The sequence below is a fragment of the Aulonocara sp. 'chitande type north' Nkhata Bay genome, linkage group LG20 (assembly GCF_057382095.1).
Source record: "Aulonocara sp. 'chitande type north' Nkhata Bay isolate Kocher_YH1m ecotype deep benthic linkage group LG20, A_spYH_male_GT1.1, whole genome shotgun sequence".
NCBI classification, from domain to species: domain Eukaryota; kingdom Metazoa; phylum Chordata; class Actinopteri; order Cichliformes; family Cichlidae; genus Aulonocara; species Aulonocara sp. 'chitande type north' Nkhata Bay.
Genome location: NC_141363.1, coordinates 28,527,941 through 28,553,720, shown reverse-complemented (window position 1 = coordinate 28,553,720; position 25,780 = coordinate 28,527,941). Strand labels below are relative to the sequence as shown.

At 42.0% G+C, this 25,780-nt stretch overlaps 1 protein-coding gene across 2 annotated transcripts; it reads right to left on the bottom strand.

Moving 5' to 3' along the window:
• Positions 1–823: 823 nt before the first annotated feature.
• On the bottom strand, positions 824–25,573 carry LOC147305855 (glutamate receptor U1). 2 transcript variants are annotated; one of them, XM_086277135.1, is made up of 10 exons: positions 25,373–25,573; positions 25,136–25,208; positions 23,132–23,163; positions 16,266–16,445; positions 13,107–13,330; positions 6,696–6,793; positions 5,436–5,653; positions 5,111–5,330; positions 1,342–1,592; positions 824–1,266 (listed from the first exon to the last, which is right to left on the bottom strand). In XM_086277135.1, exons 2-10 carry the CDS (start codon positions 25,197–25,199, stop codon positions 1,168–1,170), a joined length of 1,386 nt encoding a protein of 461 aa, XP_086133261.1. In that variant the 5' UTR covers positions 25,200–25,208; positions 25,373–25,573; the 3' UTR covers positions 824–1,167. The 2 variants fall into 2 exon arrangements, with proteins under 2 accessions (XP_086133261.1, XP_086133263.1); XM_086277137.1 differs by having other exon boundaries at positions 25,385–25,573.
• Positions 25,574–25,780: the final 207 nt, after the last annotated feature.

Genomic DNA, 25,780 nt, shown 5'->3' with positions numbered 1-25,780 from the left:
TTTTCCAACAATGACCCCAAACACACCTCCAGGTTGTGTCAGGGCTTTCTGACCAAGAAGGAGAGGGATGGAGTGCTGCACCAGATGGCCTGGCCTCCACAGTCACCTGACGTAAACCCAGTGGAGATGGTTTGGGATGAGATGGAGCGCGCAGAGTGAAGGCAAAAGGACCAACAAGTGCTCATCATCTCTGGGAACTCCTTCAAGACTGTTGGAAACCATTTCAGGTGATGATTATTTCACACTACAATCTATTAGTATTTTATTATTTAATTTACTTTAGTAGTTGCTGATCTTACAGTCTTGGAGCAACTATGACCACATATCATCCTCTGGCAGTCAAGGTTACAAAGAAGTCTAAAATTTTACTTTTTGAGTTAGCTACAGTAACAAATGAGCCATTGTACTTATATGAACTAAAGTGAAAGACAAAATATCACTTTCACTGGGTCAGGTGTCGGGGTCTGTGGGGGTTTCTCTCCTCCTCTCTCTCTGTTTTTGCAACTTGATGTTTTTGTGTTTGTACTAGTGGTGTGATGGTGTCCCAGGGTTTTATTTGTGGTGCCAGCCAACAGAAAAAATAAAATGCTCAGACTTTTTCCCCTTCTAGCTTCCCAAGCCTTATCATGGTGATCTGTTTGTATCATTTTCTTTCAGTATTGCCTCTCATGTGCTGGATGAAGATGAGGAAAGGCTGGATGTCCTGGGTATGTTGAACTTGGTTGTTAGTACAGGCCCTAGGTGGTGTTAATGTTTGCTCTAATAAATGAAACTCCTCTCTACAATGAACAATAAAGTTGTATACACTGAAAAACAGAGCAGGCAGGATATTGGAGTATTTATTTGGAATATACAAGCAAATAGTAAGACCAGGTTACAACTGTGACAGAAGAACTTCAGGTGTTAGAAGTGAGATGTAAATATGTGATAATAAAACAACGCTAAACAGCTAACAAGACAGACTGATTATAATATTAAGTCTGAAATATACCTGTGGGTTTGGTGCTTAATATACTGCTGCTGGTAGTTGTTCAAACTGGGCACCAAAGTATAAAACCCACTGAAATACAACACAATATGCGACTGTTACTACGGAAATACAGAAAGCTCTCAGCTTGTTCACTTCTCTAACACTATCTTATCGAATGACAACGTGGTGCTTCTTCTTTAGGCTTTGCTTTTGTCTGAGGTGTCGTGCTCTGTGCTCTCCCCTCCACTGCCAAACCTCCGGTTCAGCTCTGATGTCAACACCAAGCAGCAGGATTTCTGCCAAAGAACAGAAGAAATGTTACAGGATAAAAACATTCCATGCCATGATTACATTGTGATATTCTTTCCTACCTTGCCATCCTTAGCTTGGTTGTGGGCCCTTGATAAGAGCTCCAGCAGGGCTAGCAGGAGCCCGATGCCCAGACCCAGTCCCAGGAGGAGGAACAGGCCCCGTAAGTCATAGGGTTGCAGGGCCTCGGAGATGTGGGCTCCACCAGTGCCAACACAGCTGCTGGCCCACCACTTCTCACGCAGGTATGTTAGCTCACCAGACTCACTGAGCTGGAGGATGGCAACAGTTAGATTCTTCACCAGCGGGGATCCTAGCAGGAAATAAACATGCGATTTGAGTGAAGAAAGAGGTTTCTGAATGTCTCACCCCATTACCATAAGTGTTTACCATTTTCCACAGTGGCACAACTCACCACCTTTACAGTTTCGTTTTTCTACTTATGACAGGAACTACTTTTTGGAGTGGCACAAATAATTTGGGTGGAATCTTATTGTGACACCTGATTGTTTTGTAAATAGTTATTTAAAAAATGCCATTGCCCAGTCTTTGTCTCTGCTGCAGGGGATAGGTGGTACAGCGGACTCGAGGTAATCAGGCGGATGAACTTTTTTCCCTTTTTTAGTGACGCCAGGGACGGGAGAGGAGCGTGGAGGCAGCTGGAAAGCTGATCACGGCAGAAACACTGGTGCCAAATCGAGCTGCATTGTACATGTGGATATATATGTATGTAAGTAAACATGTCTCAACAGTTACCAGAGCACTGTGTCAGGTAACAATGCAATTATGGTATGAATTACAAAATCCTGTCCATTTAATGGCTGAAGGGAAAACTGATTTGTTAAACATGTTTGTGGTTTTCATAGTAAGAAATCTATCTTTTTCTTTCATTTTTGTGTGATTTTAGGGTAATACACTATGTCAAAATTAAAAAATACCTATAAAGTCAGTCAGTTTTTTAAGGTGAATTAATTTTAAAGGTATATCTATGACCGAGAGGGTTAAACTCTGTAAATGCTAATGGACTCAAGCATAGAAAAAGTGCTTGTATAAGTGCTTTCTAAGAATCCACACATTCACATTGATCTTACCTGAGGATATTTGGCCTGCAGACCTGAGCAGCCAGGAATCAAACCACCAACCTTCCGATTAGCAGATGACCTGATCTACCTCAGCCACCTCTTTGTCAATACTGATTTTATTCAATCAGATAAAATTGTCTCATTTTGTCTTTTGGGGGTTTTGTTTCAAAGTGAAAACAAAGTGAAACTTTCAAGCATACACACTGACAATAAAACCTGCCATAAATGTTGCCATAAGACAGATGCAAGTAGGTTGCTGTCCTATTTTTACTTGTGTGACTGAACCAGTAGCTCCGTCTGAACTAGGAGGTAGCTTTGTAACGCTAAGTGTGTCCAATGTTTTGTCAGTTCAGTCAATTTAATGTGAATCTGCTCTGCTAAGATTGTCTAAGGAGGGAAGTAGTGATATGAACTCTCTTGTTTGTAGTATTCCCAGAGTATTTTAATGTATTTCATAAAATATGAACTTTTGGTGTCCCTGTATTGATACAATATCACCAAGCCAAATATTGCACTATGCAATCTTACAGAGATTGTGATGATTTTATGGATAATTAAAGTCAGTCATATATCCACAAACACAAGCTGAAAGTCAGTGATGCTGCTCGGTTTGCAATCCTGAATATCACGGCACAAGCAGGATTCACTGCACTGTTAATGTTAGCTATGTTATATTGCTGCCTCTGTTTGGTGGTGTCGAGCCAAATGGACTTTAATGTTTGTTTGAACGAGCTGACGGTTCACTCGTTAAGCTGAAAGAAAGATGCCTTAATCACAGGAATCACACATGTGTCCACTGTACCATCTGGGAACTCTTCTTGTTTCGTAATAACACAAACACTAAATCCTCCTTCTCTTGTGCTGTTTTGTAGCAGTGTATACACCTGAGACTGTCACCTGTCTATCTGTCCTGCACTCTCTCTCTTTGTCTTTCTCTCTGATTGTGTAATAAAAGTATGAACATGTGTTTATAAGTTACACTTGTGTTTGAATCCTGCAGCTTATCACACATTTGATTTCCATGTGTGACAACTGCAAGTGTCCAGAGTGAGGACAGACTGAGGGACCCACTGCTGCACATCATCTGTGAGGCTTTGCACCCCTGATGATCCACCAGGACAAACTCAGCAGTGTGTGAGGAAGAGGAGGAGGAAGAGCCAGCAGCAGCTGACAGATGGAGAGAATAGACAGACTGTTCCCTGTTTGTGAAGGACTGCTAGAAAAGTTGAAAATAACTAATTGTCTGTCCTGAATCAGTCTTATTAGGTAATGTTCAAATAATTATATCATTCCAGTGTTTTCAGTGTGGGAGAAAGTACTCAGGGCCTTCAAGTTACACACTATGAAAGGCAGCAACAAGTGTAATATTCAGAAACCTAAAGTATGTATCAGCAGCAGAATGGACCTAAAATAAATGTTTGTTTCAGTTCTATGAAGCTTTGAGTATTTTGGATTAGTACTGCTGTGTTTGTTGCATCATAATCGTTTATATGCTTTATATATTCTCTGAGGTAAGTTGGTCTATAGTGTTACATCATATTCTATAAAGATGATATGATATATACTTTCGGTATACTTTCTGCCCAGTTTGACCCATTTAGCAGAAGTCAGCCTTTTTAAGGCTCTGATATCTATTCTGTATGACTTAAAGAAGCTATGACATGGTATGATTTTCTCACCCAATAAAGGAATATTCAATATATCAGTCTACTCTTCATTCTATCAGAAACAGTTATCACAGCTCGTACATTTTCTTTTTACACATATATGTAAGCATTGAGCCAAATTTAGTAATGCCATCTTAATAAAATAACAGCATTTGCCTATTATATTTAATATATCTATATACACACTGTCAAAGATGCTTGTCTTTGAGTGAAGATTTAAGGTGATAGGAAATATAAATAACTGCAACTTGAATCTTTACTGAAGCTCAGTATTTGACACAGAGTTCAAGTTCACTGCTGTAATAACTAATAATGGTTAATATAATAATAACTTTGATATTGGCCATATTACATTTACATTACCAAAGTAAGATGACTTTAGTCTCATGAACAACATTAGCTAATTGTTATTAACTAGCTAATCTTAAAATGACTGTTCAGTACAGAAATGAAGCCCAACAATCATGTTTTTACAGTCCTGTGGTCTCAGCCTCAGATACTTATCAAATCAAAGTGATGTGATAAACAAAATGAACTAACAGAAAAACTTTTCTCCTTCATTTCTGTCAAACGATGCTGTATGAAACGTTTCCAGCTGTTAGTATCATAGTTGCTAGGCAACCTGGGCAGCGAGACAGGAGCTAGACCGTCCCATTTCACAAAACTCACACTTCCGGCCTTAGCAGTCTTTGAGTGTGCGGCCCTTGTGGACCGTTAAGGCTGTGTACTTTAAGGCTTGCAGAACCTGAATTGGGATACAGCCAGTGTGTCAATGTGGCATGTTGTATAGAGCACTCTGAGTAATCTGGGAGACTAGAAAAGGGCTATATAAGAATCAGTTGATTCAGTGTCTGAACAGAGTTTCATCATGTTAGTTTTGCACTATTATGTTCCGGCACATGTTGTTATTACATGGCTTGATTAAGGTACACATTAAGCTGACATCTGGGGCCAGAGCTGAAACTGTTCTGGGCCAGCACAGGGCCAGCAGTGTGTCTGCAACTGGCCTTGTGCTGGCCCATGTGTGGGCCACCAAAGAAGAAAGCTAGAAAGCAGCATCCTGACAGATCCAAGCAACTCACCTAGAGGTGCTGCTATGGCGTAGGACCGCATAGAGATGACCTCTGGTGAACGGGTCAGTTTACAGTACCGAGCCACTGCCAAGTCCAAGGACACTGCTTCACCAATAAATGCAAAGTTTCCTTCCTGTGTGCGGCGTATACCTTCTTCTGCGTTGGACACATAGCTTTTTTTACGCTCCATGTGCTGGTAGATACGCCGGTACACAGGATTGTTGGAATTCTAGGAAAGTAAAGTAAAATATTTATCATGTTTATTGAACCTTTCCCATATGTTATGTAGCAGCAGTAATGACTATGAATGCTAACTAGGAGTAACTGATCATGCCTTAAAGAAGAGCATAGTAGATCCAGATTCAATTGTGCCGTAATTGATTACATCCTGGTTAGCCAGGTCTGCAAAGCTCTTAATGGAGATGTGTTTGCTGTTGGAGTTCAACGCAGACTTTAAGTTGCAGAGGTAGCAGGCAAGCAGCAATACAGAAAACAGCCACCAGATGGCACTGACTACACGTCCAGACAATGCCTTGGGGTGAGGACCGGCTCCTGAGAGGACAAAGAAAGTGGTCAAGCAGTCAGCAGGTGACAAACAATCAACCAAGAAACAGAGTTGCAGTTTCAACGGAAAATAATGTATTTATATTATTCAAACAGAGCCTACTCTTGATGTTCAGCTACTTGAAATATATATTTTCTACTAATATTTTTATGCTGTTTCACTCTGCACAATTCTCTCATATTTACAGCAGGGTTATTTTAAAAAGCATAGATTTTTCCTTTTGTCTTTACAGTAGTCAGTGTATATACACAGATTAGTCATTTGCACTCTTCACTATTCATTACATAGCCAATCAAATCATTACTGAGAGCAACATGAAGAGTGAGAAAAGAAGTGTTAAAGCTACTGTGAAGTTTTTACATGTCAAATAAACTTGAGGGAAAAAAACTTGAGGGAATCCTAACTACTCCTGTTAGTTATTAGTAAGCAGTTTATTTAAAAACAGCTTTATTTTTCAATGCAAACTTTATTTGCAGTTTCTTATTAATAAAATACCCCCAGCTCATTGTGAAAATGAAAAGTAGATGCTGAATTGACTGATTTTTAGAGAGCACTTTTATACTCAACTTATGCATCCAAAGCACTTCAAACAACTTGCGTCATTCACTCATTCATACAAGCACATTTTTCTATCTAACCTGCCCAAGGACACTTTGGCATTCTGACTGGAGTAGCCAGGAATTAAACCACCAACCTTCTGATTAGCTGATGAAGTGGTCTACCTCCTGCACTACAGCCATCACACGTTTACACATAATACTAGCGAATTGTAACTTCTTTATTTTACTTGACATTCAGTTGTTGACTATATGCAGACATTGATACAAGTCTCAATATACTACATTGAATTGTTATGCATGTGGAACTTGTCATTTTCATTTTCCTTATTTGATCTCTTTCTATAGGTATTACAAAATGATCCGTGTACCGTAAAACATGTTACTACATATTTGTCTTAAGGCATGTAGAAAGTGGCAAGCAGCAGAAGAGTGCATTTCTGTGCTTTAATTTAGTGGACTGCTGCAATACCTTGCAGGGTGAGAGCTCCTGTAATGTACCAGAAGCTGTGCAGCAAAGTGAAACTGTGTTCTTCTGTGTCTGGCTCAGCCCATTCACTGGGACTGATCCTGCAGGATAAAACAAATGAAAGCTTTCATAACATAATTCAAGATTCAATTGTATATACAACATTCAACCTCAACAACAAAATCATTGAGATGAACAAAATAACATGGATGATCCTGTTACAATGCAACATTGCAATGTTCTGCTAGGATGTTCTGCTGGTATTCATGTAGATCACTTTTTTTTTTTTTTTTACATATTTTACAGTTTGCTTTGCTGGTAACTGGATGTTTTTGGTTTTGTTCAATTCCTCATAGGGACAATAGTTGTCAAATTCAGGTTTGTAAAACAGGTACTTGTGAGTTGGCTATGTGGTAGCTCTCTTATAGGAGTGTAATCATCCATGCATATTTTTGCTTAACCAACCATCATCATGATAACAGCAACACCTGACAATGGTGGCCTTCCCCAGCACCCCCAAGCACTCTGCCATATTAAAAACTGCCCAGGAATGGCCTAAGACAGCAGTCCCCAACCTTTTTGCGCCATGGACCGGTTTATGCCCGACAATATTTTCACGGACCGGCCTTTAACCCTTTAAGACCTACCATAGAACCAAGTCCGCCAGAGCTTATATTATATTTTTACATGCTGTGGAGCCATTTTTGGGAGCATTTCAAGTTGCTATACATCAATACAACCATTATACCCCAGATTTTAATAATATGTATTCATTAAGTGCATAGTAATTACATAAATTGCAAAAAAGTGCAATAAACTACAAAAAAATTGAAAATAGTTTTTGATTTTTTAACATATATTTGTAGTTAGAGAAATTTAAGAGTCTTATCCCTCAAAACTGTAAATACAAAAAAGTTGCACAAAATAGTTTCCTACCACAGGAAATTTATTTTGAGTGTCTTCATAGTTTTATTTTTGAAATACACCAATTTTTATACACTGCAGGAAAAACGAAAATAAATATTATACTGCAAATTTGCAAAAAAGCAGCATATGCATCAAAATAAACTATTTCCAGCAGTGCAATATGAGTCCTAAGCATCCCAGAAACGACACAGAAAGTCATAAAGTCAAAGATAACTTTTAAAAAGAGCAGTATAGGCCCTGAGGCCCTGATCGCAAAAAAGACTACATTTCCGCGAAAATGACGTCACTTCCGGTTTCGGGCAGGTAATGGCGGAAATGCAAAAGTTCGCGCTGACGTCTATTCCAACGTAGGAAGTGTTTTGAACAGCTGATCAGATCTGTAAAGCGTGTTTCTGGAATATTATGTTTTTGTTCCTGCAAGCGCTTTTTATGCAGTTTTTGCAAAGCTTTATGTGGAAGGAAACCGTGACCTAGGACAAGCTGATGGCATCAGATGTAAGTACAACTCCTCCGGTTTCATATGCAAAAAAAATTTTTGCGCTAGCTTACGTGGTTGCAGTGCTACTGGGATTTAAAAATAGTTACGCATAACAGAGCGTTCCCGCTCCGATCGGCTCTAAAGGGTTAAGGTGTCGCGGATAAATACAACAAATTAAAACTAGTACCGGTACCGAAAAAAAGAAGATTTATTCATAACACAAGTGAAAAGACCCAGGAAAACCGAGTTAACGATAAAAACGATAACAAAATAACGCTGAAAACCGATAAAAACCCTGAAAATCATACATTTCACACCTGAGCCTCAACTATTGCGGCCCGGTACCAAACGACTCACGGACCGGTACTTGTCTGAGGTCCGGGGGTTGGGGACCGCTGGCCTAAGAAACATGATAAAGAGTCCAGGGCATTGTCAAGCTTCTAAATTTGGGTTCGCAATCATAGTGGGATGTATCAAGAGAAGCCTGATCCACAAAGGATGCCCTTTTAACCCACCACAGGATCTAAAGCTAATGTGCCAATGCAGAGTCAGAAGGTATCTATGCCCAAAGAGCAACATGAGCAAGACCTACACATTATCAGGAAGGTAATGTTGTGGCTGATCCATGTTGCCTTTAATTATAAGTCAGTCTACATGTGTTTTGTGGACTTGGAGAAGGCATTCAACCGTGTCCCTCAGAGTGTCCTGTGAGAGGTGCTCCGAGATTATGGGGTGTTTGGCCCATTGCTACGGGCCATTCGATTCTTATACAACCGTTACAAGAGCCTGGTCCGCACAGCCGACAATAAGTTAGACTCGTTCCTAGTGGGTGATGGGCTCCGCCAGGGCTGCCTCTGTCACAGATTCTGTTCATAATCTTTATGGCCAAGTGGAGAAAAGCTTTCACTTGGGTGGTCTCAGAATCTCTGCTTTTCGTGGATGATGTGGTTCTGTTGTACCGGTCTGTTGTGGTGAAGAGGACGCTCAAACTCCCAGGCCTCTGATAGAGGACCCGAGCTTGAATTTTTTTTTTTATATAGATAAAAAAATATATATATATAAAAAAAATAAAAAAGTCCCCACTCCTTCAAGCTCCTCTACCAGAGGCCTGGGAGCTTAAGGGTCCTGCGCAGTATCTTAGCTGTTCCTAGGACTGCGCTCTTCTGGACAAAGATCTCAGCTGTTGTTCCCGGGATCTGCTGGAGCCACTCGCCTAGCTTGGGAGTCACTGCACCTAGTGCTCCGATTACCACTGGGACCACCATCACCTTCACCCTCCACATCTTCTCGAGCTCTTCTCTGAGCCCTTGGTATTTCTCCAGCTTCTCGTGTTCCTTCTTACTGATGTTGCTGTCATTCAGAACCGCTACATCGATCACTACGGCCGTCTTCTTCTGTTTGTCTACCACCACTATGCCCGGTTGGTTAGCCACCACCATTTTGTCCGTCTGTATCTGGAAGTCCCACAGGATCTTAGCTCGGTCATTCTCCATCACCCTTGGGGGCATCTCCCATTTTGACATCGGGACTTCCAGGTTATACTCGGCACAGATGTTCCTGTACACTATGCCCGCCACTTGATTATGGCGTTCCATGTATGCCTTGCCTGCTAGCATCTTGCACCCTGCTGTTATGTGCTGGATTGTCTCAGGGGCGTCTTGCCTGGTGTGATAGACCCCATCCTCTATGGATCTTGTGCTCAGAGCTTGTTCTTGTGCTGCCTTGATTAGTGCCTCTGTGCTGTCTTTCAGTCCAGCTTTGTCCAGCCACTGGTAGGATTTCTGGATATCAGCCACCTCCTCTATCTGCCGGTGGTACATACCGTGCAGGGGCTTGTCCTTCCATGATGGTTCCTCGCCTTGCTCCTCTTTCTTGGGTTTCTGCTGCCTGAGGTATTCACTCAGCACTCGGTCAGTTGGGGCCATCTTCGTGATGTATTCGTGGATGTTTGTTGTCTCATCCTGGACTGTGGTGCTGACACTCACCAGTCCCCGACCTCCTTCCTTCCACTTAGCGTACAGCCTCAGGATGCTGGACTTGGGGTGAAACCCTCCATGCATGGTAAGGAGTTTTCTTGTCTTTATGTCAGTGGCGTTTATCTCCTCCTTTGGCCAGCCTATTACCCCAGCAGGGTACCTGATCAAGGGCAGGGCGTAGGTGTTGATAGCCCGGATCTTGTTCTTACCATTCAGCTGACTCCTCAGGACTTGCCTGACCCTCTGCAGATACTTGGTGGTTGCAGCTTTCCTAGCGGCCTCTTCAGTGGTTCCCATTCGCCTGCGGGAACCCCAGGTACTTGTAACTGTCCTCTATGTCTGCAATGTTGCCTCCTGATAGTTCGATCCCCTCAGTTCTGACGACCTTCCCTCTCTTTGTTACCATCCGACTACATTTCTCCAGTCCGAACAACATTCCGATGTCATTGCTGTATATCCTGGTGGTGTGGATCAGTGAATCGATGTCTCGTTCACTCTTGGCATACAGCTTGATGTCATCCATGTACAGGAGGTGGCTGACAACTGCTCCATTCCGTAGTCGGTATCCGTAGCCAGTCTTGTCAATGATCACACTGAGGGGGTTAAGGCCTATGCAGAACAGCAGTGGGGACAGAGCATCTCCTTGGTAGATCACACACTTGATGGTGACTTGTGCTATGGGTTTGGAGTTGGCCTCTAGTGTTGTATGCCACATCCCCATTGAGTTCCTGATGAAGGCTCTTAGGGTCCCATTGATCTTGTACAATTCTAGGCATTCCAGTATCCAGCTGTGGGGCATTGAGTCATAGGCCTTCTTGTAATCAATCCAGGCAGTGCACAGGTTGGTCAGTCTGGTCTTGCAGTCTCGGCTGATTGTTCTGTCTACCAGTAGCTGGTGTTTTGCGCCTCTGGTATTCTTGCCAATTCCTTTCTGTGTCCCGCTCATGTATTGACCCATGTGCCTGTTCATCTTAGCTGATATGATGCCTGACAGGAGCTTCCATGTAGTACTGAGGCAGGTTATTGGTCGGTAGTTGGAGGGGACCGGTCCCTTCTTGGGGTCCTTGGGGATCAGGACCGTCCGGCCTTCAGTTAGCCATTCCGGGTGTCTCTCGTTAACTAGCAGCTGGTTCATTTGTGCTGCCAGACGCTCGTGGAGTGCAGTCAGCTTCTTCAGCCAGTAGGCGTGAACCATGTCGGGCCCTGGTGCTGTCCAACTCTTCATACTGGAGACCCTTTCTTGGATATCTGCCACTGTGATGGTTACTGGACCCTGTTCAGGGAGGTCGCTGTGGTCTGCCCTCAGATCCTCTAGCCACTGAGCATTGCCGTTATGGGTTGCGTCCTTCTCCCATATGCTCTTCCAGTATTGCTCCGTCTCCAGCCTTGGTGGTGCTGTTCTCTTATTGTTCCCTTGCCACTGAGAGTACACCTTTGCTGGTTCTGTGGAGAACAGCTGGTTTATTCTCCTGCCTTCTATCTCTCTGGTGTACCTCCTCAAGCGGCTGGCCAAGGCTGTGAGTCTACACTGGAGAAGTGTAGTCGGATGGTAACAAAGAGAGGGAAGGTAGTCAGAACTGAGGGGATTGAACTACCAGAAGGCAACATTGCAGACATAGAGGACAGTTACAAGTACCTGGGGATCCCGCAGGCGAATGGGAAGCATGAAGAGGCCGCTAGAAAAGCTGCAACCACCAAGTACCTGCACAGGGTCAGGCAAGTCCTGAGGAGTCAGCTGAATGGTAAGAACAAGATCCGGGCCATCAACACGTACGCCCTGCCCGTGATCAGGTACCCTGCTGGGGTAATAGGCTGGCCAAAGGAGGAGATAAACGCCACTGACATAAAGACAAGAAAGCTCCTTACCATGCATGCATGGAGGGTTTCACCCCAAGTCCAGCACCCTGAGGCTGTACGCTAAGAGGAAGGAAGAGGGCCGGGGACTGGTGAGTGTCAGCACCACAGTCCAGGATGAGACAACGAACATCCAAGAATACATTGGGAAGATGGCCCCAACTGACCGAGTGCTCAGTGAATACCTCAGGCAGCAGAAACCCAAGAAAGAGGAGGGAGACGAGGAACCATCATGGAAGGACAGGCCCCTGCACGGTATGTACCACCGGCAGATAGAGGAGGTGGCTGATATCCAGAAATCCTACCAGTGGCTGGACAAAGCTGGACTGAAAGACAGCACAGAGGCACTAATCGTGGCAGCACAAGAACAAGCTCTGAGCACAAGATCCATAGAGGCTGGGGTCTATCACACCAGGCAAGACCCAAGGTGCAGGCTGTGTAAAGATGCCCCAGAGACAATCCAGCACATAACAGCAGGGTGCAAGATGCTAGCAGGCAGGGCATACATGGAACGCCATAACCAAGTGGCCGGCATAGTGTACAGGAACATCTGTGCCGAGTATAACCTGGAAGTCCCGAGGTCAAAATGGGAGATGCCCCAAGGGTGGTGGAGAATGACCGAGCTAAGATCCTGTGGGACTTCCAGATACAGACGGACAAAATGGTGGTGGCTAACCAACCGGACATAGTGGTGGTAGACAAACAGAAGAAGACGGCCGTAGTGATCGATGTAGCGGTTCCGAATGACAGCAATATCAGGAAGAAGGAACACGAGAAGCTGGAGAAATACCAAGGGCTTAGAGAAGAGCTCGAGAGGATTTGGAGGGTGAAGGTAACGGTGGTCCCCGTGGTAATCGGAGCACTAGGTGCGGTGACTCCCAAGCTAGGCGAGTGGCTCCAGCAGATCCTGGGAACAACATCGGAGATCTCTGTCCAGAAGAGCGCAGTCCTGGGAACAGCTAAGATACTGCGCAGGACCCTCAAGCTCCCAGGCCTCTGGTAGAGGACCCGAGCTTGAAGGATAAACCGCCCGCAGGGGCGTGCTGGGTGTTTTTGTTATACATATATACATATACATATATATATATTTTTTTAATTTTATTTTATTTAATTCTATTTTTATTTATACACATATATGTATACATCCCTAGTGTTTTAGGGATGTTTTGTTGCACTGACCTGCCCACCAGGAATATGCAGAAACCTGTTAGCAGGAAGGCAATGATAATGCCAATCCACATGTCAGTGGAGAAGGGTGCCAGCAGGCTGAACGTGCTGTCTTCAGGGTCTGTTGCTTCGCGCAAAATGAAGCTGAGGCCAGTTTGAATGAAGGGGGTGGTCATGTCCACAAACCTCTCTCTGACGGCAGTGACAGTCAGCGGGGCCACAGCCAGGTCAGCCTCCTGAAGCAAGGTATAGCAACACATATGAAAAACCAGGGACACAATCAATGAAAAAAAGAAAAGAAAAGTTAAAACTCTGTACAATGTGAGTACAGATAGAAAGGAGTACAGATAGAAAGGAGTAACAATTTTAAATAATTTATGGTCAGCATTTGTTTTGTAAGTAGCACAAAACATCATAACAAATGTTGAAATATATATAACCCTATGCTCACTGCTACACAGATAGGGTAAGAGCTTATGCTATCAAAAATGTGTTTTTTGTTCATCAAATGGTCTGAAAATAACAGACGTTATTCATTACTATGCTATGCATGATTGGAATAAGTTTTAAGTAATTTGATTTATTTATGGGGTTTTTATTGGATTTTATAACACCTGTGGTCCTCGTGGACAAAAATGACCAATGTATAATGTAAACAGAATTGGTCCTAGCACTGAACCCTGTGGAACTCCATAATTAACCTCAGTGTGTGAAGAGGACTCTCCATTTACATGTACAAATTGGAGTCTATTAGATAGATATGATACAAACCACTGCAGTGCAGTACCTGTAATACCTACAGCAATATATGACACACTATGTGAGTTACGGCCGGCAATGATCATCAATGTTCAAAAATTTTGGTCTGTTAGAAGCATGTTCTAATTGCTCTAATAGGATATTATGGTCAACAGTATCGAATGCTGCACTAAGGTCTACCAGGCCGATTATTAGAGATAGGTAGATCATATTTAAGATCGAAGAATTAATTAATGGCAGGACTTCTTTGAGCAGTTTTGTCGGAATGGGGTTTAAAAGACACGTTGATGGTTTGGAGGAAGTAATTATTGAAGTTAACTCAGAAAGATCAATTGGAGAAAAAGAGTCTAACTTAACTTCAATGGTACTAAAAGTAGCTTGGTCTCTGGATGCATCAGAGACCAAGTTGGGGTTCAGTAACTTGCCAAAGGACACCTTGGTAAGAATTCCAGATTAGAGCACACAGAGATTGAACCAACAACCATCCAATTAGCAGATGACCTGCTCTACAGCCAACTCAATGACAAAAGAGGAGGGACAACGAGAGAGGAAGAAAAATGGATCGAATGCAGCTGTAGACATATGTGGGCATATTGATTCTTACTGCCGTGCATCTAGTAAAGTCGCTACGGCCAGTTTATGACATCCTGAGTCTGGTAGAGAAGTTTTAAAGGTGACACAAGATTAATCATAGAAGCGCAAAAAGGTTATAATTTCTTGATAAAGACACAATAGATGATCGTTGTTCATGACACAAACGTGCTCCCATTTGAGGTGTATGGAACAAGTGGATGTTTCTCCTGCTGTTGATGTAAGATCCTGGTACTGATGTGACTGTGTATGAGCAGCAAGTCCCCTTCAGAGGACTCTGTCCATTCCAACAGAACATCCCAAGTAAACCGGGGAACTATGAGATAAAAACATGGGAAGTATGTGATGCCAGGTCCAGCTGTACATGGAACATGCTAGTGTACGATGGCAAACAGTCTATCCTGCAGTCAGGACACGCGAGTTGTCCCTAACATTGCAGAAGGTTTCCAAAAGAAAACAATCACCAGTAACAACTTGTTTACTGTATATGACCCTTGGCCTGCAACTGCAGAAAAGAAAGCTGTCCATGATGGGACCAGTGCAGAGGAATAAACCTGAGCTTCCTCCTGCACTTGTGTCAAATATGGAGACGCCTTTGTCCTCATGAAAGTTTACCTTCACTCAGATCCATGCCCTGGTGTCCTACCATGCCAAAATATAGAAAAATGTCAGGTAATGAGTTGGAATAAAGATGAATAAAACCTTTAAACACAGAGATGGATGATATTTTATACTTATTGCTTTATAAACAGTCAAAGCAAGCGGGGTCATCTTTGAGCCCAGAGGACAACAGATGTGATGATTTGCTGCCATTAAAAAACTTGAATTAGTTTAAGAACCGCTTTCTAAATTAACTTTGACATATACCCGTCATATACCAATATATACGTATACGTCATATACCAATCACAATAACTGATGATTTAATTAATTTTTTTTACCCGAAAACAAAGAAAAAATTCATTTTTATGAGGTTTTTATCAGACTTAAATTTGAATTGGAATAAAAAAAATTGTGTCAAAATATTTGAATTAAGTTTTAATTAAAAGTGGGGGAAAATCCACTTCATATTAATTAAGTATCATTCAAACCAGATGGGGACATTTTTGACCTCTGTGGACCACAGGAGGTCAAAAATGGAGGTCACATGTGCTGCCATTTAAAAATTTTAAATGCTTCAAATGCTTCAAAAACTTTCTTACTGAAGTTCAACATACAGGACTCTGTAGTTAGACAAATAGTCAAAATTATCTAAACAATTAAATATTTTATTGTCTCGTTTTATTTTCGCTCAAAAACAGAGTGTACTTTATGTAAACAAGGTCTGGTGGCCCTGAAATGTATAATGTACGGTAAATTTTGTGTTGATGTATTGGTCTTAAGTAAAACTAAGGTGTAACACTGAATTGATTGACAACTTATATTTTATATTTTAAAAAACACTCAAATGAAGTGGGGACATTTATGACCCCTGAGGACCACAGGTGTATGGAAATCGGGAGGACATTATGAGGGATAAATTAAATTAATTTGACAATTTAAGAGTAATCTTGCCAATTAATGTAATTAATGTAAAATTGCAAAGAGCATTGTGGCTCGGATAATCTATAATGCATAATATTAGGAGGGCTCAGACATTGGTGGCATTAAATTTAAAGTGTACATTCATCAAAGCAAGGTCTGAGGTTGAACAGGAGGGTATCAAACTTAATTTAACAAGAGCAACGAAACACATTACACTAAAGACACATACTACAGTGTTCACATACTGTAACACACTGAGGTAGAGTTGTTTCAGTGCTCTATAACTCTATGACTCACCCCTCTGATGACTTCACCAATCATGCCATTCCAGTTGCCGCTGGAGTCCATGGCGCCATAGCGGTTGTCTTTGACCAGATGCAAGTTGTACTTGAAGCCTAGCTTCTTGGAGAGCTCTGAGATCAGATCAATGCAGTAGCCTTCTAGCTCAGAGCCCTTGCTCATGGCATATGGCTCATCCTGACAAAACACAAGGCAGCAAGCAAGGCATACTTTAAATTTAAAGGAAATCAACATGCTCTTACAACTTGAAGTTTGTGTAAAGTTCCATCTATCCATTCACTTCCGCTCATCCTTTTTCAGGGTCGCGGGGGGTGCTGGAGCCTATCCCAGCTGTCATAGGGCGAGAGGCGGGGTACACCCTGGACAGGTCGCCAGTCTGTCGCATAGTTTTAAGTTCTGAATCCTAAAATTGTAGTATGTAAATGACTGTTTAAAGGAAAAAGTGCTATGTGTAAGGCAGTCTCACTTTTTGCACCGAAATACTTGAGGAACTTTTCACTCTGAGTTTTTAACAGTCAGGTTCAAGAAGGTCAATCTGACATGTTCCACTCCTTTATGAACTTTGTGGAGTCAAGCACATCCTCAGTTTCCCTTAACTTCACCCTTAACCTTTTCTTTGACTTTAAGTATTTTATCACAATTGACGTGATGCCTACCGGTCTTTGTGCATTTAAAGTTTTTAAATAACTAGATTTAGGAACCAGAACTAAAAAAGCATCCATCCAAACAATAGATACATCCTGACAAGCTGACAAGCAATGACTCAGAGCTTTGGCCAGCCGCTTGAAGAGGTACACCAGGGAGATTGAAGGCAGGAGAATAAAGCAACTGTTCTCCATACAACCATCCAAGCGTCTGGGAGCACAAATGAACCAGCTGCTAGTCGATGGGAGACACCCGGAATAGCTAACACAAAGCCGGAAAGTTCTGATCCCCAAGGACCCCCAGAAGGGACCAGTCCCATCCAACTACTGGCCAATAACCTGCTGGAAGCTCCCGTCAGGCATCTGGTGGCTAAGATGAACAGGCACATGGCTCAATACATGAGCGGGGCACAGAAAGGAATTGGCAAGAATACCAGAGGAGCAAAAGACCAGCTACTGGTAGACCGAGCAGTCAGCCGAGACTGCAAGACCAGACTGACCAACCTGGTCTGTACCTGGATTGATTACAAGAAGGCATATGACTTGATGCCCCACACCTGGATCGTGGAATGCCCAGACAAGATCAACAGGACCCTAAGAGCCTTTATCAGGAACTAAATATGGATGTGGCAAACCACTCTAGAGGCCAACTTCAAGACCATAGCACAAGTCACCATCAAGTGCGGGATCTACCAAGGAGATGCCCTGTCCCCACTGCTGTTCTGCATAGGCCTTAACCCCCTCAGTCAGATCATTGACAAGACTGGCTACGGATACTGGCTACGGATACTGACTATGGAACGAAGCAATTGTCAGCCACCTCCTGTACATGGATGACATCAAGCTGTATGCCAAGAGTGAACGAGACATTGATCCATGTCACCAGGATATACAGCAATGACATAGGAATGCTGTTTAGACTGGAGAAATGTAGCTGGATGATATCAAAGAGAGGGAAGGTAGTCAGAACTGAGGTGATCGAACTACCAGAAGGTAACATTGTAGACATAGAAGACAGCTACAAGTACCTGGGGATTACACAGGCTAATGGGAACCATGATGAGGTTGGGCAAGTCATGAGGAGCCTGCTGAACAGTAAGAACAAGATCCGGGCTATCAACACCTGCACCTTGCCCTTGATCAGGTACCCTGCTGGGATAATAACCTGGCCAAAGGAGGAGATAGAAGCCACTGACATAAAGTCCAGGAAGCTCCTTACCATGCATGGAGAGTTTCACTCCAAGTCCAGCACCCTGAGGCTGTACGCCAAGCGGAATGAAGGATGCCGGGGACTGGTGAGTGTCAGCACCACAGTCCAGGATGAGACAATGAACATCCATGAATACATCTGGATGCGACCGCATGCTCAGTGAATACCTCAGACAGCAGAAACCCAAGATAGAGGAGGGAGACGAGGAACCATCATGGAAGGACAGGCCCCTGCACGGTACGTACCACCGGAAGATAGCGGAGGTGGCTGATATCCAGAAATCCTACAAGTGGCTGGACAAAGCTAGACTGAAGACAGCAAAGAGGCACTAATCATGGCAGCACAGGAACAAGCTTTGAGCACAAGATCCATAGAGGTTGGGGTCTATCACACTAGGCAAGACTCAAGGTGAAGGCTATGTAAAAATGTCCCCGAGACAATCCAGCACATAACAACAGGGTGCAAGATGCTAGCAGGCAGGCATAGGATACAGGAACATCTGTGCCGATTATGGCCTGTTTGTGGTAGACAAACACAAACAGAAGGTAGACAAACAGAAGAATACAGCTGTAGTGATAGATGTAGTGATGGGCAGATGAAGCCTCATGAAGCACTGAAGCTTTTCATCCAATTGGTTCACCCCAACGCGAAGCTTCTTGAAGCTTCATTTGCTCTAGCAGGACACCTACTGGACGTAAAAATATTAGTTGGCATGAATTTGAAGAGTGTGGCATTTTGCACACAGCCTGTAAATGTCAACAACAAAAGGAGTGTGTAAAACATCTATATTGTAGTGATGGCAGTATACTGTGTATATTTATGCTGGCAGTATGGAAAATGATTATTTGCGGCAAAGTTCGAACCGCTTCCTGAACCAGTCACGTGGTACAGCCGGGCAGCGAGGCTTCGGACGTCATCATTTTCAGCTCCTCCCATAAATGAAGCAAGCCTCGATACGCGCTTCGCGGAAACGCCCCCTCCCTTACTCGACACACGCTTCGAAGCCTCGTTACAGAACGTCACATCACTAGATAGATGTAGCGGTTCCCAATGACATCAGGAAGAAGGAACATGAGAAAGGGCTCAGAGAAGAGTTGGAGAAGATGTGAAGGGTGAAGGTAACAGTGGTAGATGCTAGGTGCAATGACTCCCAAGCTAGGCGAGTGGCTTCAACAGATCTCAGGAACAACATCTGAGATCTCTGGCATTACCAGGTAATCAGGCATTACCTACTAACAGTACCACTCATTCGACTGCTTTCCCTGTTCAACTCAGCTTGTCTGGAAATACTCATTACATTCCCATTACATCATAGCGCACTCGGTGCTTGCTTGGAAGTTTAGGGGGTTTTTTTCGCTGTAAAAAGAAGTTTTCTTCCCACGCACAACGGACACTAATGTTTTTGTCACTTTTTATGGAATCAAACTTAAAGTAAGGTCAGTACTTCCATGCTTTAAACGCTGCACGCTCATACTCTCTCCCGCACTTGATATATTATCCACTGTTGATCTGCAGACAGCTGTTGTCAAGAACGTCGCACTTGCTTACGTCACTGTCATGAGACATTCTCCGCAGCGTTCCTACGGGAAAGTAACGGTAATCTAATTACCGTTTTTGCAATAGTAATCCCTTACTTTACTCGTTACTTGGAAAAAGTAATCGGATTACAGTAACGCGTTACAAGTAACGCGTTACTGCCCATCTCTGATCTGGACTTATCAATACTATCAAATTTCCGCCCAATCTCTAAATTGTCCTTTTTGTCAAAAGTTCTGGAGAAAATTGTCCCTCCGCAGCTCCAGACCTTTTTAGACCAACACGACATTGGTGAACCACCACCGTTTTGACACAGTAGATCACAGGATTCTTATCTCTTGACTGAAACAATGTGCTGGAATTACAGGGCTTGCTTTGGAATGGTTTAAATCCTACTTATCTAATCGTATTTTCTCTGTTAGATTCAGAGACACATAGCCTCCAAAGATGACCCTTTTTTGCGGGGTCCCCCAGGGCTCTATCCTTGGTCCAGGCCTTTTTTCAATTTATATGCTCCCGTTGGGATCTATTTTTAAAAAATATGGAATCTTGTTTCACTGTTATGCAGATGATTCTAAGATTTACCTTCCACTAAAATGAAAATCTGTGAATCCTCTGAAGGGACCATTTGATTGTCTAGAACAGGGGTGTCAAACTCCAGGCCTCGAGGGCCAGTGTCCTGCAGGTTTTAGATATTACCCTGGGTCAACACACCAGAAACAAATGATTATTTCATTACCAGGCCTCAGGAGAACTTCAAAACATGTTGAGGAGGTAATTTAGCAATTTAAATCAGCTGTGTTGGATCAAGGACACATCTAAAACCTGCAGGACACCGGCCCTTGAGGCCTGGAGTTCGACACCTGTGGTCTAGAAGATGTCAAGGCATGGATGGCTCTAAATTTTCTAAATCTAAATGAACAGAAAACTGAGGTCATTGTCTTTGGTCCTTCTGACCATTACGACCTTGGCCCCTTAGAAAATTATATAAAAAAAAACCTTTTGCAAGAAATTTACGAGTGATTTTTGGCAGCACTTGACAGATAAATAATGTAGTCAAAACCAGTTTCTTTCATCTTCGCCTAATTACAAAAGTTAAGCCCTTTCTCCGTTTCAGAGATTTTGAGAAAGCGATCCATGCCTATATCTCATCTCGCCTCGACTTCTGTAATAGTCTCTACTCTGGCGTCACCTCTTCATCAATTGGCCAACTGCAGCTAGTTCAAAACGCTGCAGCACGGTTTCTAACTAGCACACGCAAGCGAGATCATACATCTCCCATGCTTGCATCACTACACTGGCTGCCAGTCAGCTTTCCAATTGACTTTAAGATCTTAACACTTGTTTTTAAGTCATTGCATGGACTAGCCCCTACATATCTTGCTGCTCTCCTAACCTGGTATTCTCCCCCAAGATCCTTGAGGTCTGCAGACCAAATGCTTTTGTTGTCCCTAGGTCCAGATTAAAACACAGAGGAAACCGGGCATTTGCTGTGACTGCCCCCAAACCTTGGAATATATTGCTTTTGCATATCAGACCCTCCCCAACACTGGATACTTTTAAAAGTCATCTAAAGACCCGTTTTTATTCTCTGGCTTTTGATTCATCATGAGTTTGTTACTATTATTCTTTTTTATGATTTTATTCTATTTTTTATGATTTTATTCTCTTTTTTATGATTTTATTCTCTTCTAAAACACTATTCTGTTTTTTTGTTATGTTTATTGCCTTGTCCATTTTATTGTACAGTACTTTGGTCAACACCTGTTGTTTTAGAAGTGCTATATAAATAAATTTGAACTTGAACTCTGTCCAGAAGAGCACAGCGCTAGGAATGGCTAAGATACTGCGCAGGACCCCCAAGCTCCCAGGCCTCTGGTAGAGGAGCTTGAAGGATAGATGGCAGGGGCGAGTGGGGAATTATATCCTCCATCTATTATATCACTCTCTTGTTGGGACCGTTGTCCCTCTTCCTGCACTTCTTGTTGGTGCTATTAACAGCAGCCTCCTGTGGCTGTGAGAGCTTGTAAAAGTTGTTGTTGGCAATACTGCTGATGGTGCAGCAGCAGCCCCAACAGCTAACATGTCGGTTAATTTGACACATTTTGCTGCATTTATTTTTAGTTTATTTTTATCTGTCTTAGCAGCTCCACAGCTTTTCTCCACTTCTTTCTCACTAAACTCTGTTCTACATGTTGTGTGAAGTACAGCAAAGGCAAGTGGAGCGCCTGGTTGTGTAGAGAGATTTGATTGGGCAATACAGTATCAGTAGTGAAAATTAATGAATGGGCTTATGTCAGTGCATGCAGCACTGGTGCACGGCCATCGGCCCAAAAGTGCATCAGCCCACTGGGCAAATGCCAGGTATGCCAGATTACCAGTCCAGCCCTGGCTAAAGAACATCCCAGAAACAACATCCAAGATCTCTGTCCAGAAAAGCGCAGTCCCAGGAACAGCAAAGCTACTGCGCAGGACCCTTGTTTGATGGATAAAGACTGCCTGCAAGGAATTGTTGAATTTTTTTATTTTGTTTTAATTTTTTGAAAGGTGGCAGACACTGTGCTATGTTGTTTTTTGTTTGTTTGTGTTTGCTTAATAAAAAAAAATCTGTTTACTCATATTTTAATCAGATAGACTGTACAATACCTTATGTTAAGAGTGTATATATATATATATAATATATATATATATATATATATATATATATAATATATATATATATAATATATATATATATATATATATATATAATATATAATATATATATATATATAATATATAATATATATATATATATATATATATAATATATAATATAATATATATATATAATATATAATATAATATAATATATATATATATATATATATATATATATATAATATATATATATATATATAATATATATATATATATATATAAGCTAACTTTGAAAATGTAAAGATAGACTTTAAAGCTTCCTTCGATATGAAAATGGTGAAGATGGCATATGGACTGTGTTTATTTGGTTTATTTTATACTTGACAGTGAAGTGTAAAGTGGGTCAGTAAGAATTATGGCGACTAGGACAGAAAACCCAACTTTGCCGATATAAAGGACAAGTGTTTATGTCTGTTTTTGAAACCAGAACACAATGTTTTAAACTATTAAAGAGACACTGTGCAACTAGTGATAATTAGCTTGCTTGTTCAAGTTCAACAAGGGTAAGATCAATTCCCAGTCTTCCAAAATAATGTATTACATGATTTAACTCATTCACTGCCAGCCATTGGCAGTGAATGAGTTAAACCCATTGACTCATTCACTGCAATTGACGGCTATAGACGTCAATGGCAGTGAATGAGTTAAGAGCTATTCTGAACATACAATGAAGTTGTATATAAGAGGCATAAATTCTTATATTGTTGACTTGACTTTGTATCACAGCTGGACTTTGGCATTCTAGTCAGGAACAAGAGACAAAGAAAGAATACCTTTATGGTTGTGATGAATAACTCCTTGGCATCTAGAACAGAAAAAAGAAAAAGAAAAACAGAATTGAACTTTTGGGAAAAAAGTAATTAAGCATCAGATCAAAATAATAGGATTCAGTCTGATTTGTGGTTTGGTTTCAAGTCTACAGGCTTATGGAAAGTATGGCTTCAAAAAGCCTAATGAAGCATATTGTTCTGCTGAGTTCCCTTCATGTGTTTTTTCTCTGAACCATAGCAAATAAATCAGCCAAACAGCCAGTGAAGGACAATGACAGTCTTGTTTTCGGTTGTTTTTTAGTAGAGCTGAGAAATTGGCTCCATGGTGAGGGGAGGTTGCGAGATACAATAGGTGGGGGGGACAAGGCTCATTTGATGGGATCAAAGTGAGGTCTTAAAGGATGTGTTTTCCTGTTCTAATCTAACCATCCCCTCCCACCACCACTGACCAACTCCTTTTCACCATGTAATCAGGGGATAAAACCCCCCAGCCAATCCCATCATTACTCATGACACTCACAGTTGTTTTCTTCTTGCTCTAACTGTGAGCAGTGGCATGCCAGGACTTAACATGCCCTGCCAAGGTCTGTCAGAGAAGAGAAAATGATGGGAGGGTAGGGGTCGGGGATGTGGGGCATGCAGAGGTGCTAGGGGTGCAAGTTTTTCATAATTGCGTACCACAACAAAAACAGCTCTGTTTGGGTAATATAAAGCTGATGACACGATGCCAGTCTCCTCTAGTGATGATGGCAGGACCTACAATCTGCGGAGATGCTTGTCACTTCACTGCCTGCCTGCTGAGTCCTCCTCTCACACAGTTAATTGATTCATCACAGTGCTTTCTGGAGCACAGTAGGGCAGTAGCCCCTCCACTGGTGAGAAATAGGAGTCTGTCAGTGTGGACTGGACCCCTGTGTGAAGTTTGATAGGCCTCCAGCAGTCTAAATCTTGCCACAGAATTTTAGTTATAGCATACATTAAAGTTGTAATTTAATGCTAGTTAGAGTAAAATGCTAAGAGTCCAATCAGAAAATGTTTTACTTGAAGGCGTGGAGGTGTTTTCAATGCTTGTTTAAAATAAAACCTAATGGAGAAATGGATAATGGGGAACATCATGGTTAACAAAGTATCAAAAGTTGGCCCAGATCTTGATTTTTTTTTTTTTGAAATTGTAAATGTTTATACCCAGTATTCATTTGTGGGGTGGGGCTGCAATAATTAAGGGACAGTTGGATGGATTTAAAACTTTTATTCAATTCAGTTTTATTTATATAGTTGCCTCCAGGTACATTAAACGAATGAAAAACAATTGGAGACCTAAGACACAAACTCGTGCCGATTAATCAGCCCATCAGTACCTCACCATTATTTCAAGCTTGGCACAACAAAGACAATGTACTGACACTGATTATTAGCTCTGGAAGAAACTTCTTTTCACGCGACTCTAAGGGAAATATCTGTAAGTAATAGACCTCATCTTGTGTACCAGCTACTTTTTACAAAGCTGGGAAGAAAAATGTATAAATCTGACAAGAATGTGGTCAAGCACTTGAAAAAACCCCATGCACATGAAAATAACTTTGTAAGATTAGCAAACACAACTTGAGGAAGAGAGCAGAGATTGAGCAATAACAAGTGCCCATGTATAATTCCCTGATAGCTGAAGTGTTGTTTGTTCTTACTTAGAACATTTTGCCTCATCAGAAAACATCCCTACACATCAAACAAGGGTTTGTAAAAGATCACATTAGTCAGTTACTAGACCTTTAACCAGGAGACCTGGGTTTGTGTCCCATGTTAAACTGTCATTTTCAGACTTTGCTTTATTTTTGAGACTTTGTTTGGTGTGGTTCAGGTAACAAAACTTCTTTGTAAGAGTGAGGAAGAGATCATGGTTTCATGATCATAGGTAACATTATTAAAAACCTGCTTAGAAATCTAATGCAACTCATGAACTAATGGCAATTTCCTTGATTGCACATCTCTCAGATGTAGCATTATTCTTACCTGCAGTAAAGAACCATGCAGTCAGGACTGCCACACAAACGAATAAAGCCATGCAGAGTTTCATGTTTCCGTCCTGTAAATGACACAGACTACTTTAAACTTCTGTGAAAACATGACCATGTTTATGACGAGCGATGTCTTTGATTTAACATTGAAATTATCTGCAGACACAACACTTTTAAACAGGTTTTTTTGCAGTTGTTTTTACTTGGCACATGAAGGAAAAAAAAACCTTACCTCTTTCCTTACCTCTGCTCTGTCAGGCACAGTATGCAGAAACAGATTGTGGACACAGGGCGAGTCCAAGAAAATGAGTAAGAAATTAAAAATATCTTGTGAGCAGGCCACTGAAAAGACTTAGTGCGGCTGAAAGTAGTGGAGGGTTTATATGGGAAACAGAGAGGGAGGAGATAAGGGCTCACAGGGAGATAAACCCACAACTGCTGGGCCAAAAAAACTACAAAGTCTTGAGAGGTATGCAATTTCCTAGAGCTGAGTGTGTTTTTCTGAGGCAGAATCACTTTATGTCTTAGATTTTCAGACTTTTAAACAGTTACCATGTGTTTTTGCACGGTTACACAACAGGATCTTTAACAACAAAGGAGGGCGGGGTATGGGTCAAGGGTTTTGGGAGCTTAACAGTGT